The sequence below is a fragment of the Cydia strobilella genome, chromosome 14, assembly GCF_947568885.1.
Source record: "Cydia strobilella chromosome 14, ilCydStro3.1, whole genome shotgun sequence".
NCBI lineage: Eukaryota > Metazoa > Arthropoda > Insecta > Lepidoptera > Tortricidae > Cydia > Cydia strobilella.
Window position 1 is genome coordinate 11,618,824 of NC_086054.1, and position 18,785 is coordinate 11,637,608.

The 18,785-nt window shown below is 38.2% G+C and overlaps 1 protein-coding gene across 1 annotated transcript in view; it reads right to left on the reverse strand.

Moving 5' to 3' along the window:
• Positions 1-18,785, reverse strand: part of LOC134747214 (E3 ubiquitin-protein ligase UBR1) — a 49,103-nt gene that overhangs the window by 26,471 nt on the left and 3,847 nt on the right. Inside the window, exons 2-9 of the mRNA XM_063681812.1 lie at positions 15,369-15,480; positions 6,523-6,671; positions 5,679-5,843; positions 5,220-5,374; positions 4,646-4,788; positions 4,214-4,316; positions 2,744-2,886; positions 359-451 (exon numbers count right to left, since the gene is read on the reverse strand). Coding sequence (XP_063537882.1) covers positions 359-451; positions 2,744-2,886; positions 4,214-4,316; positions 4,646-4,788; positions 5,220-5,374; positions 5,679-5,843; positions 6,523-6,671; positions 15,369-15,454 — 1,037 coding nt within the window. The 5' untranslated portion in view covers positions 15,455-15,480. The remainder of the gene's footprint in view (positions 1-358; positions 452-2,743; positions 2,887-4,213; positions 4,317-4,645; positions 4,789-5,219; positions 5,375-5,678; positions 5,844-6,522; positions 6,672-15,368; positions 15,481-18,785) is intronic.

Consider the following 18,785-nt stretch of genomic DNA (forward strand, 5'->3'; position numbering starts at 1 on the left):
ATTAAAATTACTTACCGCCTAGCTGGTGCTTTAAATCAATACTTTACCATCGTGAATTCAGAGATGCCTATGATTTAAACTTTAAATTTTAAAGTGAACTTACTACCCATGATAGAGTGACTCGAATCGTTTTACAGCTGTGTTAATACAGCCCCCACATTTTTACCCCTTGCATCGGTTGTTAACATGAACCGAGCCCTATTACCATTGCACCACATTTTAGGGAGAATAAATGATTTACTTATTTACTTACTTACTTGATCTGTACGAAGAAACCTGTAGGTTCATCATATTAAATGGTGATCAAACGCGCGAGAGATTTAGAGACACAGTGCGAACAAGAATAATAAAGACTTACCATTGTAACAGCTTCATGGCGAACGTCTGGTGCGCTAACACGTGCGCGTGCATGACGAGCACCTTCAGCGCGGGACCGGTGCGGGACGTGAACCTTTCGAACATCGCCGTGCAGCTGGTTAACATGGTAACACCGCTCACACACTACCGAGCCCGAGAGCGTACGCTACGGCGCTATCGACATTGGCGACAATGATCTTGAGAAAACGCATTTTGACTTAGTTACGCACTAGATAAAGGGTTTTTAACCGGTGGTCCGCGCACCACTGATGGTCCAGAGACACTTGAACCACGCAAGGTTCAAAATATCTCAACCAAGATTATAATGATCACTTGTGCAAATGTCGAATAGCAGCCCTCGTAACATTGCCATCAAAGTAAACATCGGTCAATTATAAAAAAACGCAAGTTCGCGTCTGGTCACATTTTCACAAAAGTTTTTTTTGGGAATATTCCATTGGTATTGCTTACGGAACTTTTTCTTAGGAAACCAACATTTGGTTTCACTTGAAATGTCCTTTAACTAAAACTCTGCTTTCTAGCATATTCAGAAGTACCTATTAAAAGAGTAGCGTCCGTAAGTTACGTACTACATTTTTGTGGAACGCTCCTTTGTCGTATTTGATGGCAATGATACGCACGCACAGCAAGGAAAGTATGCAGATTAGAGTCAAGCGATAGAGGGTTAGTTAGAGAGAAACTTAAGACTAATGTTAGTCACTAACTACAATAGAAGTTCCTCGAAAATATAAAACAACATGTATTGGAAGGTTTTAAAATTCTAGTCCATGTTTCAACAAAATTATTAATTTAGGTCGAATTTTGTATGACTATGGGACAATACAATACTTTCGCTTTGTTTTTGCAACAATACACATTTATTAATGTGTAAAGTCCTATTTTCATACAAAAAAGATCAAGATTGTTTTCAAAAAATGTATGTGTTTCATTATACCCCCACCATTATATTTATGTGGTCAAACTAATCATCAAGTGGACTGAAGTTATCTAATATTATATTGATTTAAACTAACGATTTTCACTCATAATTTTAAAACTAACAAGGGACTTAACAATCTGATATTAACAAAAAAACGCTAATAATATTAACTCTAAAAGACCAACAATTTTACAAGCAGTTTTCTGAATTTAATATTTTCGTACATATTAAAAAATATTAAATTCAGAAAACTGCTAGAATCCGACGGGATTTTATCAGATAGCTATGGTCAGGGACCCGCTTCATTCAATTTTTTGATCAAGTAATCCAAGCAATTCGCCTTATATTAGGAAGAGACTTTTTATGTTACAAGTTACAAGCTTTAATGAAACGGCCCCCTAGCTTTCGGTTGCTTGCACATTTAATAAGTAAACACTGAATAAAATAGCAAAGTGTAACATAGTTAATGAGTATTATTAAGTAGAAACGCGTTGACAGATACATAATTTTGAAGAATAATTGAGTTTCTATGCAAGACTTGAAGAAGAATGTCTGCCAGGGGTTTACTATTACACTTTACGAATTCATTGATTACTTATATAGAGATCTGTAAAAGTAAATTTAAAGATTTCTGAAGGTCAGCAATTGAAATGTTCTTTGTATTAAAATACTTCGGCTATTAATAATTGTTTAGGGTTCCGTACCCAAAGGGTAAAAACGGGACCCTATTACTAAGACTCCGCTGTCTGTCTGTCCGTCTGTCACCAGGCTGTATCTCATGTAACGTGATAGCTAGACAGTTGAAATTTTCACAAATTATGTATTTATGTTGCCAGGTTGCCATTATAACAACAAATACTAAAACAGAATAAAATAAATATTTAAGTGGAGCTCCCATACAACAAGCGTGATTTTTTTACAGTTTTCTGCGTAATGATACGGAACCCCTCGTGCGCGAGTCCGACTTGCATTTGTTTTTGTTTAATTTGTTTTTAACAGGGCAAAGTAGTTGTTTAACTCCTCAAGCTAACAACAGGAGGAAACAACTCAAGAAAATTACTTCGCCACTCTGGTGGATAAAATCCAACTTTATCATCAGTTTTTAAAAAATAAAGAGTCTTTACGAGCCGGTGTGGTGAGAATGAAATTATCATGAACCCGAAGAACATCGCAAGTCTACAAATCATAAAGACGCTATAAGGCGCCCTTTGTGCTCAGCAATGTTATTTAACATATAAATATGTTACAGCTTGGCAAAAAGAGTAGAAATGGAACTAAATTTTTTATCATGGCAACGTTTACTGTTTTCATACAAAAGAGACGTCAAAGTGACTCAATAGTTGCCATATGCAAGACGTTTTACATAGACAGTGGCGCCCCTATTATTTTCTACTCTTTTTTGCCAAGCTGTATAGTTAATATAGACAGGACAGTACTGTAACTCACATCTCGATGTCGTTCTTGAGCTTGTCGCAGACCTGGAAGGAGCTGCACTTGACGAGCGCGCGGCCCTCGCGGTCGATGAGCGACACCAGCTCCACGGCGTCGCGGTGGTTCACTTTCATCACGCGGGTCAGGGTGGTTATCACCTGGAGCACCAACACCGACCCGACAATGTACCAGTACGCATACTTCCATAGCTATACCAAGTGTTCACGAGGAAACCGAAAGATGCCTATAATGGCATTAAGTCCGCCTGTTGTACACTTTTTATGTGCAATAAAGTTTAAAATAAATAATAAGTGTAGGTCAAATTCGCATTTTTTTAACCACGCTTTTTTGAAGTCAAAAGAAAGAAAAAATGTAATAAGAGTTTAGGTCACTCGCAAAAAAAAAAAAAATTTTAAATGTATTTGTACATAAAAAGCAAAGATAGATATAACTCCGTAATAGATGGATACAGTCTAAGGAAAAAACGTGCCTCGAAAAATCACGAAAATTTTATTCTCGATCAGATGGCGCCACTAGTTTTGGCCTACTCTCGTATAGAGGGCGTTGACTGTTTCGTTGTTATTTATAATTTTAACGCATACCAGTGAAAGAACATGGGTCAAAATCATATAAAAATAATTAATGCAAATAAAAAAAATAATTTATCCATATTTAAATACATTTTATCGTATTTTTATAAATATTTATTTTTAGTTTTAAAGTGTGTCGACAGATGGCAGTGAATTTACTGGGGTTACAAAATTTACTATGACAGTACCGCTCTAGTATAACTTATAAGTTACTCTATGATAAAAAGTAAATGTTATTGGTAAACTTGTCAATTAAAATGGACATTTACTTTTTTTTTGTAAAACCTAGTTTTTACAAAGTGTTACTTGTCACTTTTTGACATCTATCAATAAGGATACTTAGACTACGTCCCATAGTATCAAAATCGCCATCAAAAATGCGTTTTGTACTATGTAACAATAAAACTTGTTTTTTTTTTTTAAATTGGTATTAACTCTGAAAACTAGGCGAATTACAGAAAGGTTTACAGTCTTTAAATATGATCAGGAAAACGCTAGTAAAATTATTCCGTTTCCTCATGAACATACTCCTGAACGACGATACCCTGTCGCCACTCATGACATTCTCGTCACCCCCCCCTGATCGCATATTACGTTTTATGTCTGTCTAAACTCTGAGCATATACCCGGCACAAACGGACTTCCCTGGCGGCGATATATGCTGCACAGGCGGTATGAACCAGATCAAATAATTCAAAGATCGCCAAAGGAGTGCCACAGTGTTTATTTATTATGTATAGTTGATCAAACCAAATTGTCAGTAAATAAGAACAAAAAAAACTAATCTTTTTCTTTTGGGTGCTAGTGTTAGACAAAGATAGTATGATTCTCTACGTCTATGTATGAAATGAGACAGTCCTTTGACAAACTATATGTTTCAAAACGCGCGACTGACCTGTTCAAATGTGTGCGTTTCGTCATTATAAAGCACTGTGCAGTAGCAGTCGGGCTGGTCTAAGATCTGCAGTGGATCCCGTTCTCTCTCGGCGTCTTTTAACCTAGAATAAGATAAATATAACTATAAATTACAACACAAGATAAGTAGCATTTGATATTAACTAATAGCTTTTCGGTAGAGGAAAACATCATGGGGGAGAGCGAGCGAATCCCAATAAGGCCAAGTATCCTGTCTGAGTTTAAAGGTCATCAGTCGCTTTCCTAAAAGCTAGTGCCAATACTTGGGATTAAATAGCCAAAGCGGGCCACAGAGGGGGAGTTAGCAACAATTGGCTTAATTATTTTAAATCGGACGAAGCGAAAGAATATGTGCCACGAGTTGTAGTTGACAGTTTCGTTTAAATCACAGGTCCTGTGTTGTCGCTCTTACCTTAACTCGTTGGGCAAGCCGGGCGCGTGGTCAAGTGTGAGCAGCCTGAAGCAGTAGGACAGACAGACGGAGGCGACAGTCTTCATCCGCTCTATAACCTCAGGACTGATGCTGGTTTGTGATTGTTCTTCGTCATCGGGGCCCTGTACAAAAAATATATATGACTCACTTCTACAAATACGATCTGTATGGAAATGGTATGAAATAAGCGAGAAGCGAGAGACGTAAAAGGCGAAACTTTTCTCTCAAAAATAGTATTTGCCAGTTTGACCAATCACAATCGTAGCTTTAAATAGCTACGAATATTTAAGGGAACGATTCATATTTGTATTTCTTTTATTCAAACGAGATCTACATACATCTATCTACAAATGTGCACGAAAAAAATTATTCCATGCCCTTTTTTGTTAAGCTTCAGTGTCACCGCAGTCGCAGCACCGGCCACCGTGCACCGCCGGAATGCCTGATCTTGTACTTGTGATGCCTCTGCGCGGACACTCCGTATCCACACAGAGCGTTTGGACCTTAAGTCTTTGCAATAAGGTTGAGGATCAGTTAACAGTGTCATATGTACCACGTGCAGCTCGCAGAAGGGATCACGTTTCCACGCTTCAGTATCGCCGCAGTCGCAGCACCCGCCGCCGCCGGACTGTCCTATCTTGTACTTGTGATGCCTGTGCGCGGATACTTTGAAGCATTCCACGCAGAGTACGCATGTGTTGTCCATGCCTGGAAGAAAACGACCCCCATATCATTAATCGGCAACATTCCTACTGAGGGGCCAAAGATGTTAAAGTTCAAAGAAATTGATTTACACAATTCGGAACGACACGTAAAAGGGATTAACTGTCAGTTTCGGATTTTTCGTCATATGTCTAGCAAACTTACAGGTCCTGGGCCGAGCGTAGATGTATTCTTGATAAGGAAGCATCCACTACTCATTCGCGCGGTGGCTAGTTGCCATGAGCAAGAGGATTGATGGCGGAGTCACACATGAGACTTAATGCCCCTGCTTGTATTGCTGAATGCTTACCACACTCGCGGCAACTGTAAGCCGGCTCCCCTTGCTTGAACACCCGTCCGCACAGCGTGGAGCGCCGCGGGGGCGGCGGCGCCGAGCCTTCGCTGGAGCCCCATATCAGTTGCTCCAAAGGTTGGATGAGCAGTTTCGCTGCCAACTCTTCGTCGAACGACCAGTCTGGAATTGACAATTATCGAATTGTATTTGTAAAGTTTAGTAAGTAGCCTTACTACGACGGCCTTAGTCAAACTGACATATTCGCTAAAGTCGGCGTAACTTACTTTCTATACATGTCGCTCGCAGTAATATGAGAGTACGAGCGAAATGCATAGAAAATAAGTTACACACACGCTATGTCAGTGTCAAATTGGTGGTAGATACGGCGGTCCTTCTTTGGCGGTAAAGAATCGCTGCGACGTCAGTATTAGGTAATTTAGGTAGTACATGATTGGCATGGAGGCATGCCCCGCTTTCGTATATCTGCGCCAATCAGAAGGAAATACAGACTCCGCACGGACAAGGGAAAGGACTCGGCTTATTTCATTAGTACTCGTAATCACGACTGGAGTCAAGTAATTAATAGACGACGCTGAATTTACAGCCCTTACAATATAGTTACAAATATACATCTATAGGGCTATACCGATTAACTAGGGCGGTTGGCAAGACGTTATTGTTAAAATCAAATCGAACTAAATATATAAATAAACTAGGTAGTTTTAGTCACATAATTCAGCCAACTTCTAGAAAATCACCGTGTAACTTCTATATCAACCGCCTAAGACAAGTTGTACCTATACCTATATTAAGTATTATTGGATTGGAAAAGGTATAGGAGGTTAAGAGATCAACTTACCCAAACAGCTCCTGTTAGGCTGCGGCGAGTATATCCTCGGCACGGTCACCCTCCAATGGTCCTGGAAATGCGCGGGCGACAGCACGCCCTCCGCCATCTTGGCGCGCCACAGCTCTACCACGGCGTCGGCCTTCGCGGGCAGCGTGAATCTGGGGGAGTCGATCATCACTTTCACTCGTGACATCACTGGATTTGTAGATGCAGTATTCAGTGTATGAAAATTGGATATTTGGTTACGTTGAGACATCACTGAATTTCTCTGTGGCTACGTTAATCAGTCTACGATACGTAAACTTTTTAGTTGTGTAGGTGCACTTTTCAGTCTAATTGGTTCGTGGGTGCATTGACGTAAACGTGACTAGGTACGTCCGGCTGCGATTTCCGTCAGAGAATCGTGCGAATATTTCCTTGATGACTATTTGGCAACAAAAAGCGATAATAATAGCGTCTATAGCCGTCTAAGTATGGACTTGTGGTGGGTCTTCAATACGAAAACTACAATCGTGTTTTACTCTTAGGTATAGAATGGCTTGAGGCACTTCAACTTGCGACACCCCAGGTGCATAGGTTTGGTCTGAGAAACTTCCAAGTACCAACTTGATATTTTTTTCAAGTTAGCTACAAAACCAGATCAATGTGGCTACGATTTACCGAAAGGAGTAGAGTACTGCTCTCATCTCTTAGGTTCTTGTATAGTTCTTGTGTTTATTAATGTTGTTCGAGAATTTATACACAGTGTTGTGCTCTGGAAGATGCTATTTTGTCTTGTAACATTAATCACGTTTTATTAGTGCTCCTTACAAAACTGTATAAAGTGTAAAAAACAGTGAGAAAGAAGTCAGCACAGCATTGGTGCCCACTCAACCGCGTATGTTTAAATGAATGAGCGCTGTGTAGTGTGTAGGTAATATTCTTTTTGGCTCGCTTTTAGTATAATTAAAAGCAGATATTGTGTGAGTTTCGTCGGTCCTTCTTTTCTTTGTTGGTGGTGATTGTGCATTTTCGTGTTAATTATCATTCGCTTTCATTGTGCTTGATGTTTATGCAAGGTAATGACTTAGGTATGAAACCAATAAATATTCAGATTATTCGGATTTACATGCAAAACGAAAAACAAATGTCACATAACTGTTGACATAAGTTTTTACAAATTTCACATAACACATTTGGATAATAAACCAATGTAGAATTCACATTGTGTCTGGGAATGTGTGTGGGTATAAGCCATCAAAACAGTAGCGAAAATGGATTCTTGCAACCCACCAGTGAGCAGCCTGCATTAAGTTGTAGCATTTGTTTTACAACCGCCCTTGAACTTTGATCAGTCAAAGGTCAGACGTATTCGTGCATTACTAACTTAGATCACCAAATTCTCTATTTTATCGAATCAAAACGGTTGACCATTTACGGCTTTTCGCTAGGTGTCAAACACCCATGGTTTAAAACGCACGCACAACACTATTTCCTCGGGAAAAATCGGTATACTTTTTAAAACTTTTCGCATCACTATCGCCTATTTTTTTAAAGACGTGTGTCGCGAATGTAAACAATACATGTACTGAGTGGCTTGGCGTGTGGCCATAGGAGACAGGGTTAGGCTATTAATATAAAAAATATTAACAACCAATCAAGTATGCTTGATTTGATAACGTGGTTTTTAATCAATTACGGTACTTACGGTAGGGCCGCCACGGACGAGAAAATGAATATTTTCATTATTATAAAAAAAATATATCGTGTTTTAAGTGTATCCCAACCTGCATTAGTGCAGTTGTGTTAATGAGTAGTACACTAGTATCATTCGTCCGATAAGTGCCAATGTCATAGTTACTAGATATTTATTGACTTATTTACACGTCTATTAACCTTATTTGATTAATAAATGTATTTATTTTATTTTACACTTAATTATAAAGTATGTATACAAATAGGTATATACATATATGTAGTAGCCACCGCCCACGATTTCGTCCGCGTTCAAGTCTTAGGGGTTAATTCTCAAAAAAATCGGAGTGGAGTTCTACAATATTTGAAGACACAATATCTCAAGGTCCTACAAAGGTTTACTTTGTGATTTGTCTTTTAATATCTATATACTACGACTGTGATATATATTTCGATTATTTAGGTTTCGTTCAAAAGTCAATATAGGATTAACAAATTTCCAAAAGGGTACCCTAGAGGAAGTCTTTAAATACGACCTTAGTACCTATTTCGAGAAGCCGGTTTATATATATATATATGACAAAGGGTTTCATACTTCTTATTAAGGTTTCTTTTGTTTAAAACATCACATTTAATGATTAATTCATAATTCATTTATTTATTTCGACCAAATTAGGATCATATCACATTAGCACATTACATTAAATTAGTACACACAAGATTAAGTGCACAGAAATAAATTCTGACCGACTGTGAAAAGGTCAAACGTCACACATCCTGAAATAAGAAAGAATGCTATAAAAACACCAATGAACTAATAAAATACCAGTTCAATGCTCTAGCCCAAAAATTTGTGGGCATTCTCATGACATTTCCAACTCTATTCTCGAAGGAATTAAGTTGAAATTCTAATTCCAAGAGAATCCACTCAATTAAATTTATGCTAAATTTCGTTATAAAAAGAAACGTCACAAGCAACTTCGCGATTCATATACAGATGTAGTGTATAATTATATTCCATCGTATTTTTACGTAAACTTACGAACGCGTCTTGCTATTTCAGTCAATCTGGATACAAAATGTACTGAGATTGACTGAACTAGCATGACAAATACGAACGTTTCCGAGAAAATACGATGGAAAACAATAAAATTATGCACTACATCTGTACTTGGATCCTTTTTCAACTGATCGCTTACATGTATCAAGAAAATTCGAATTTCGAATCTCATGTAACTACCACGAAAATAAGTAGCGAATCAAAATATTCGATAACGTGTTTTAGGATAGACGTTTTAGGGTTTATTTTAGATTGTGGGTCGTTGAACGGATGATGGCAGCATGCCATTAGCTGATGACACCGTGACACGTCGCCGAGTGACGACTAGTCTGGTCTACCTGTTTCCTAAATGCGGACCTTGTTGGCGACATTGAACCCATTAAAGAAGGTCACTAGAAATAGGTTAATGAGTAACGTTGCAAATTCTCAATGTATGATACTTAATTATTGTTCACCAACCCCCTAGGCTTCTTTACCTTAACCGAAGCGGATTTTTAAAGGCTCACATCCTCGGATGCGAATGTCGAGATTAGGCACATAAAAAAACGTCAAATACTACACTTTAGTAATTTTTATTAAAAAAAAAAACGACTTAGTATTTGAACGAGAATATAGGTGCCCACAAATCCACTAAAGTCCAAATAAAACACACTTTTCACTTCTTGTCTGTCCGTCATAGGCTAAAGTGCTCGATCGACGAATCACAAAAACGAAACGAGATTCCTATTGGCTAATGACGAAATTACCTAGCACTTACGCCGCCGCTAAGACGTTCCTGTACCTACCTGTTCCACATCCGCATCCGCATTAAGCTCCGCATCGATTTTATGCGGATGCGGATGTTGAAAATAATGCGGAAGTACCGCGATGCGAATGCGAATATTCGCAACATCCCTGATCTACACATGATACTCTCTAAAAACCTCTTTTGTTTTTAGATCTAACTTTATCTTCCCCGCGTAAGTACCGATGTTACCCTTTCGGTACGTCATGCTAAAGCGGTCTTCACTTTGGATGTGCGAACGGGACATCGCTATATTCGTACATACCGCTATCTTTCTCAGACACCGGGTCACAATGTCCGCATCAGTGTGATAACCGCGTAAAAGCAAGAAGATGAACATTATGCGACCGTCTTGTTTTGAAATGAAAGCAGTTTTTTTTCGTATGGCTTTTTGTACCGATTCTTTGGTTGAGGTGGTAGTGGTGGTGGTGGTAAAGGGACACGAAGATAATTGGAAAATTTGACTTAGAGGCATGGGGCAGGGGCACACTGCGTCTGGGATGTTGCTATATAGTACGTGCATAGCGTTGTCGCCCTCAAACTTCGGAGCGACGTACAAATCAGACGCAGTGTGTCATGCCCCTTGGGTACATATTTTAGGATTTTTAGCACTAAAATGATTTGGGAATAGCTAATGCATAATATGGAGTATTTCATGAAGTTGTCTACCGCTGACAAATTGTCAAAAATATGCCGATAAAAATTATGATCGGCTTTAAACGCCGCAAAAAAGTTTAAATACACGAAATGAAATGCGTTTGTACGGGACAGCCCGTGGAATGCTTCATATAACATGATTATTTCGCCACTGTCAGGTTTACACAATTTATTTTGAGATTAATGTGACTACATATTTCACAGTTTGAATGGTGTACATCGAGAACCGATAGTTTTAATAAAATGGTAATTTTGATTTAGCTTCTTATGAAAATAGGATGCTTTCAAAAGTGGGGGAGAGTGGGTAACCTCGTGTTTTGGGCGATACGGCGCCCCTTACCCCCCGTGCCGCCTTCAGGGAAATGTCCTTGGCACACTTGATGCTCAGATCTCTCGTAATGGGATGAATCACTAATCATACTTTTGGACTTCGGTTACCGCGATAGATACTCATGAAATAAAACTATGATAACGAACGCTGTAAAGGGTTCGAAACGTCGGGATGTATTATTAAATTTAATATACGCGATATAATCCGTTTTCATAGTTTTATTTCATACTTTTGAATTTATTCAATGATGTCCGCAATTCTCCCCAACACAATTGTCAGCGTACAACGTAATACGGACTTTATGCGTTTTATTGAAACATACTCACTTCATATACGAGTTAATCATGTCTGTATCACAGCAGGTCTTCTTACAGTTCTTACAAGGCGTCTCATTGTTGCGTCTACAACAAATCACACTCAAAATGTCCTTTAGACCCATTGTTGTAAAGTCCACATTCACTTGACATAATCACAAGCACGTCGCAAGATTACTGACACTTTTTGAACATTAATTTTGTAGCTCCAATATGTGGTATGGGTTTTATATACTTAAATTATAATATGTTCCTTTTAAATAGGAAAACCTGTACTGTTAAAATAAATTCTAATGGTCAGTATTCTTCAACCGTGTCAATAAATAAATGCTGTTGTGGTAAGTAGCTCAAGTTTCTTAAATGATATATGATACAATTCAATGTCTAGGACCTATGTCATCAATTAAAATACCTACAGCAGACTTATACATGACCAATCTAAGTTAAAAAAGCAGTATATCGGTGTCTTTTTATAAAGACTAAGGTTTGTATATTTAATTTCAGTAGTGCCTTTGACAACACCCTGTGGTATATTTTCCTTAAAAATGATACAGAATAACTAATGTCACTCAGATTTAACCACAAAACAAAAACAACTGATACGTTGCAAACTTGTTATCTGAATATAATAGAATATAATAACACATACGACTTGCACTTAAGAAATATAAACAGTTACTGAAGTTGTCATTATATTTCTCTAGCAACCGATAAGGCATATGATAAACATGATTTCCACTTTTTTGTTATTTTATTTATCTATCTCTATATATAAAAATAGATCCCTATTTCACTTGGTCACGGCATCACGCGTGAACGGGTGGACCAATTTCGCTAATTCTTTTTTTGTTGCGTTTGTTATTGTCACAGATATTTGTTCCTGAGTCATGGGTGTTTTCTATGTATTTAAGTATTTATATATTATATATATCGTTGGCTGAGTACCCATAACACAAGCCTCCTTGGGCTTACCGTGGGACTTAGTCAATCTGTGTAAGAATGTCCTATAAAATTTATTTCATTTATTTATTTATTTATTGTCAGGAGAAAAAATAAAGACTTCCAAAAAAAAATTATAGCAAAATAATCTTTTCACCTCAGCAGCTCGAACAAGCCTACTTTCGTCACTCCCTGGAGTGAGGAAAGTGCGACTTTCCTCACTCCAGGGAGTGAAACAATGTAGCTTTTTAATTTAGTGAAGGCCATGAACCATACTACGGTACGGTACGGTCCGGTCTGGTCCGGTCCGGTCCGGTCCGGTCTCGTCTCGTATCGTATCGTATCGTATCTTATCGTATGGTACATATTATAATACTTTTTTTTCTGTTTATTCTGTGTAATTCGAAATACATTTTAACCTTTAATATGTTCTCACTACTGAGGTGAAAAATTATGTGTGCAACACGAGAGCAAAGTTATTTTACATCTCGTGTTTTTGAGTCCCTCGCTACGCTCAAGATTCAACCTTAGAATCACTCGCTTCGCTCGTGATTCAATTATAGAATCTTTCGCTTTCTCGGGACTCAAAATAAACACACGCAAGAAAAACCAACTTTCCTCTCTTGTTGCACAAATAACTATTTTCTAATCGATTGTATTTTAATTAACCCCCTGTAGGTAAATATCAGTGGCGAGGCACCTTTAGCACGCAATAACCGCTTTGATTCATTTGAGACAATTGATGAAAAATATCCTAGTTCTCAAAAGAATCCATACTAATCCATACTAATATTACAAATGCGAAAGTCTGTCTGTTTGTGTGTTACCTCTTCACGCTTACCGCTGAACCGATTTAGTTTAAATTTGGCATAGAGATAGTTTAAGTCCCGGGGATGGACATAGGATGGTTTTTATGACGGAAGTCATCCCTCCATGCAGGCGAAGTCGCGGCAAAAGCTAGTATAATATATTTTAGACGCCGTGTAAACTGACGATAATTTGCATAATTTTGTAATGGCATGGCATGTGCATGATGAAATTATTGTAATAATAATATCTATGTCGTTATCGATGATATCACTTAATGTACCTACATGTCATTAGAAAGTGCAACTGTATCTAAACATGCTCTATGCCTAAATACCAGTTAATTTGAAATATTATCTTGGTCTAACTCTATTTTTTTTATTTCAAAATATTTTTAACTATATTCTGATATTTCGTGAAAAGGAAAACTCAGCCCGACCGTCGGATCCACCCTTTCGTTTGTTGGGTACACTTGCTTCCTTTCGTAAGTGACTAGAAAAAGGGTCGATCGATACTGTCACTGCAAAGTCTTTGCAGAGTTAGCTTGGTTTAGCACGAAGACAGTGGGTGTAGTCATTCACATGAATGGCCGAAATTAGACGCTGCGTACTTCCGTTACTGTTTGGCAAACGATACCATGCGAGCCCCAACTTTTAGGTTAAAGCAGTCGTCTTAACATTGTCTTCGGTTGCCGCGATAGTTACTCATGAAATAAAACTATGAAAACGGATTATATCGCTTATATTGAATTTATAATACATCCCGACGTTTCGAACTCTTTACAGCGTTCGTGGTCAACGGGTGAAAAAATTTAAAATAAACTATAAACTTTAAGGCTGGTTGTACATGCATGGATGTATTATAAATTCAATATACGCAATATAATCCGTTTTCATAGTTTTATTTCAGTTGTCTTAACTCCAGCTGATTTAATTCCAAGCATTAGGTAAAACATATGTATGCAATGCAAAAGCACGCCTCTGATGTATTGGCCTTAAACCACGTAACTACACGTGGAGAGTGGGTGGATGTTTGGTATAGTCATTACATCAACAAGACATGAATGGACCAAATTAGACGCAGCTTCCTGTACTATTGACATTTGTAGGGCAGGAGAGGGGAGGCTATATATATATATATATATATATACTAAGAGGACTAAAGGTGCAACCAGACCGCAATTAACTCTTGTGGAGCAACACTGTGCAACACGGTAACGTTATTTTTAGGGTATTACATACTAGCTATTGCCCGCGACTTCGTCTGCGTGGACTTAGTAACCGCAGCTAGAGTAATAATAGCGCCTGGATAAAGTGTAACAGCAATCATGCAATTTGAGCATATGCTTAATTGCTTAATGCACACAAATTATCACAGGCACTTCATTAATTATTTCAATTCCGCTTTCGACCCTCTTAAGGGATGATTTTCGGGATAAAAACCATCCTATGTCCTTCTCCGGGACTCAAACTATCTCTATGCCAAATTTCATCTAAATTCAGCGATTTAATCGTGAAGAGGTAACACACAGTCAGACAGACACTTTCTCATTTATAATATTGGTATGGATTTGATATTTTCCACATGATAAATATGTCGCTTGAACATTTGTCATGCATTCCTGATACCCTATTGAGCTAAAACCCACACACTTGATGTTCGTAGAAATCACCACGTTTGTACCGTACTTTGTTATGAAACAACACAACGCATTGAGTTTCGGTTAGTATAATTGACAGAAAGAATACAATCAGCTATAAAATCGTACAGAAAAAAAATCGACACAAAATCATTGTTAGGTTTCGTATTCGGAAAAGAAGTTGGTTGGCGTCGAATGGCGGCGAATAGTCCAACTCGTAATAAATATGGGTTCAGAATCTGATCAACGCGGAATGCGACTGCGTGCGAAAGGTTTGCTAACTGCTGGCTTGCTCTACGCCATGGGTCACCAATTAAGTTTCTTCCGGTTTTTAAAATAAAATGACCATCGCGGTCCGTTTCTAGTTTCTACTTGAGTTTATTAAATAAGCAAATGTAATGTACATCACAAAATAGGTCAGCGGTCCGGATCCGAACCACGGTTCGCCATTTGATGACCCCTGTTCTACGCGTAGCGCGTAGTAGTCACCATCAGATATATCGGAGCGGCCGAGGTGCTATAAAATATCTGAACACGCACTATAACGCCTTGATAATAGAGGCGTATCCAGATATTTGTGAGCACCTTGGCCGCTCCGATATATCTGATGGCGGTACGATTCACGAAGACTAGAGCAGAAATTGTGATACCTGTCAGCGGGTATCATGTCAGCGGAGTCGTCTTCCATAGACTCGTCTCCGACGTCCACCTCCTGCACGGGCGGTGGCGAGCTCATCTCCAGTCACCGCACGCTCCAGCACCCTGGAAACAAAAACATCTCTTAAGGCCTTGGAATATGGTTGACAATGACGCCCTACGCTGTGTACGCCTTATTGAACTTGGCTCTCATTTCACATTTTAATGTTTTTGATGGTATCTTTTTTTCACAAAATGTAAGGAAACTTCTTTTATTTTATGGAAGTTAAAGAAGAAATTAAATTTTGAATCTTTAAGGTGTTCCATTTTTTTTCCATATTTTTTGTATTCAATTCATTGTGATAATTGCTCATCTTACGGTTCCGTACCCAAAGTGTAAAAACGGGACCCTATTACTAAGACTCAGCTGTCTGTCTGTCTGTCCGTCTGTCTGTCACCAGGCTGTATCTCATGAATCGTGATAGCTAGACAGTTGAAATTTTTATAGATGATGTATTTATTTATATATTTCGATGGCAACAGTAAGTACCCTGATATCGTAATAATTATCTTGTAGTAGGTACGAAAAGGTTGAACGACTTAAATCTAGGCTAGATGAAGGATAGTGTTGTCCAAAAATGATTAATGCCCGATGTTTAAATTAACGAGAACGCAATGTCCTTATCTAATCAAGAATAACAATTGTTGAAGCATTGTAGGAGGGAATGCGACTGTAATAAACAAAGGAGATAAGAAAACTGGGATCATGACTATTTTAGTGTAGTTAGCCAAGCTAGTTAGTTACACAAGCCTACAGTTCGAAGAGTAACATATTATTGCAGGTGACTGTATTGCGATATCGCGTAACGATACCCGAGCTTGACGTCAGCTACGTAAATACGTCGGGGACGGAATGCTGAGATATAAATGGAATTATTTATAACGTTAAACTCTCGCCTTTTGAATACATATTTAATTATACGAATGGGTGTACCGCGATTTAATTTCATTGTTTTTACCTTAAGTTCCGACGTTTCAGCTGAATTGCAGCAGCTGTGGTCTCGGAAATACTGACGTCCCAGCAAAATGTCAATGTAAACTCTCGCGTTTTGAATACATATTTAATTATACGAACGGGTCTACCGCGATTTAATTTCATTGTTTTTACCTTAAATTCCGACGTTTCAGGTGAGTTGCACCAGCTGTGGTCACGGAAATACTGACGTCCCAGCAAAATGTCAATGGAGATCTAAGACAAGTAAACAACTAACTACCCGAAATAAGTTTATACAAATGTTCGGGGTAGTAGTTCGGGGTAGACACGGAAATTGCAACTACCCGTTAAAGTTTAATGTTTATTGTCCACGGCACGACACGCAACACACAATATCCGCACTGGTCTGAAGAATGAAACAATGAAATTAAATCGCGGTAGACCCGTTCGTATAATTAAATGGAATTCTCTATTATAATATTTATTTTATTTCAATATTATTAATAAAAAACAATTGTTTAACTATCAATAAAAGATCCATACAACCAAGGAACCAAGCTATTTCATAAAAACTATTCATGGGGGCATTCCAGAAAAGTGTCGGGTACGTGACGCTATTCTTTTAACACTTCTGATAACAGCTTTAAATTAAACGGATATATAGGTATATCAAAACTTTCGTGAGACAATTAATAACGGGTCACTCACGTATTTTAAGTCGACACTCCTCGGTACGAAGTGAAACATGTCGAGCGTTTTTCGACTTAAAATACGTTAGTGACCCATTATTTATAAATATTAAATAAACGGTATATAATATATAAATATAATACAGATTTCTCCAGGTTAACAAGGTAGCTGCCATACACTTCCCCGACGAAGTAGACATTTTTGTGTAAGCCCATGTCTGGGATCGATCGGCCCGGTATCCCTTCCACGAAATTTTTCAAGGCTTTTTCATAAGACTTTGTCGTTCAATGAAGTGGTTTCGGTTTCAACGTTTATGCAATTGCTTTCATTCAACTTATAACAATTAGTGTTTTCTCTTTTTTAAGCCCTTTTTAGGCATAAGTCAGTACTACATATAATCGACATTCGGCATAATAAGTCAGTATGACTGTACATAAATATATATACATTATTCCTAGAGTTTCAAAAATATGTGTACGCTCTTACACCTTAGACAATAAAGTTGTGTTCACATATTTTTGAGCCATTTGTCTGGATCGATATTTTTGCCTTCGACTGTACTTAATCCATAAATCGACCTTGTTGTTGGCCAAATTTAATATGCAGTTAATTCTTTCAAAAGGAAATTAGAGACATTTTTCTAGCCAAAAATGTTTTTTTTGGTCCCATACAAGCTTTTGATCCTGTATAGGAATGGGATAGATTGGCATAAAAAAAAAGTTTGTCAAAAATGACCTTTTGACCTCGCACCCTGTATGTTTTTTCCAATATCTGTAAACGCCAGTCTTCATTAATTTGAAATTGAGGGAAGGTCTTCTAAGACCATTTTCGTGTAGCAGCACGGGATCTGATAGCTGCTCACTGACCCAATAAGAAAATCCACCCTGTATAGACTAAATATTAATTACCCCAAAATTATCAACCGCAATTAAACAATAACAATTCGCATAGTCACCGATAAACAATTAGTAGGTCAGACAGTCCATATGTTTGCACTCTAAGACAAAGAAAATGTACTGTAGTCATCTGCAGGTTGTTTCTCTGAGCAGGAATTTTCGATAACAATGCCAAGTGGGTCGATGACTGGAGTTTAAGTTCAGAATTCTTCTGGTTATTGTACCTGGATGCGTACTTTTCTCGGATATAAATGGTGCAATCATTTTGCTCTAAATACCTAAAGCAGAGCAAGTGTTCTGTCTGCAGACTCTGCACTCTGCAATAAGTGGTAACACCAACACTTAACTGACCAACATATGTCATTAATTGTAGACAAAACAAGGTACAAAAACTTAGTAGAAGCATTCCATGAAATTGTCTACCGTTGTCCCGTAGAAACGCGGATTTTCTGAAGATTTGCAGGTATAAGAGTTTCCTTGGCTCGCGGGGGCTCTCCCAGAAGTCGTCGGCAACATCAAGGGTCTGCTAGGCTTCTTGGAAGAGTTGGGTTAGTAAGAGTAGTGCCGACAACCCATAACGCAAAATAGGCGCAATAATATGACGTCGAGTTGCGGAAACCAAGCCCGCGAAAACCTATAAGTTTCCTTTTTTATGACAAATGGTCAAAAATATGCACAGAAAAATAATCGCCTGCTTTAAATGCCGGGAAAGTCGCAACACAGCAAATAAAATGCGACTGCACGGGACAGCCCGTGGAATGCTCCAGTAGTTTGTCTAATCTATCTTTGCACCGACTTCAACAGAACAAAGTGAGGTTGCGTCTTTATAAACGTTTCAGAACATTGACATT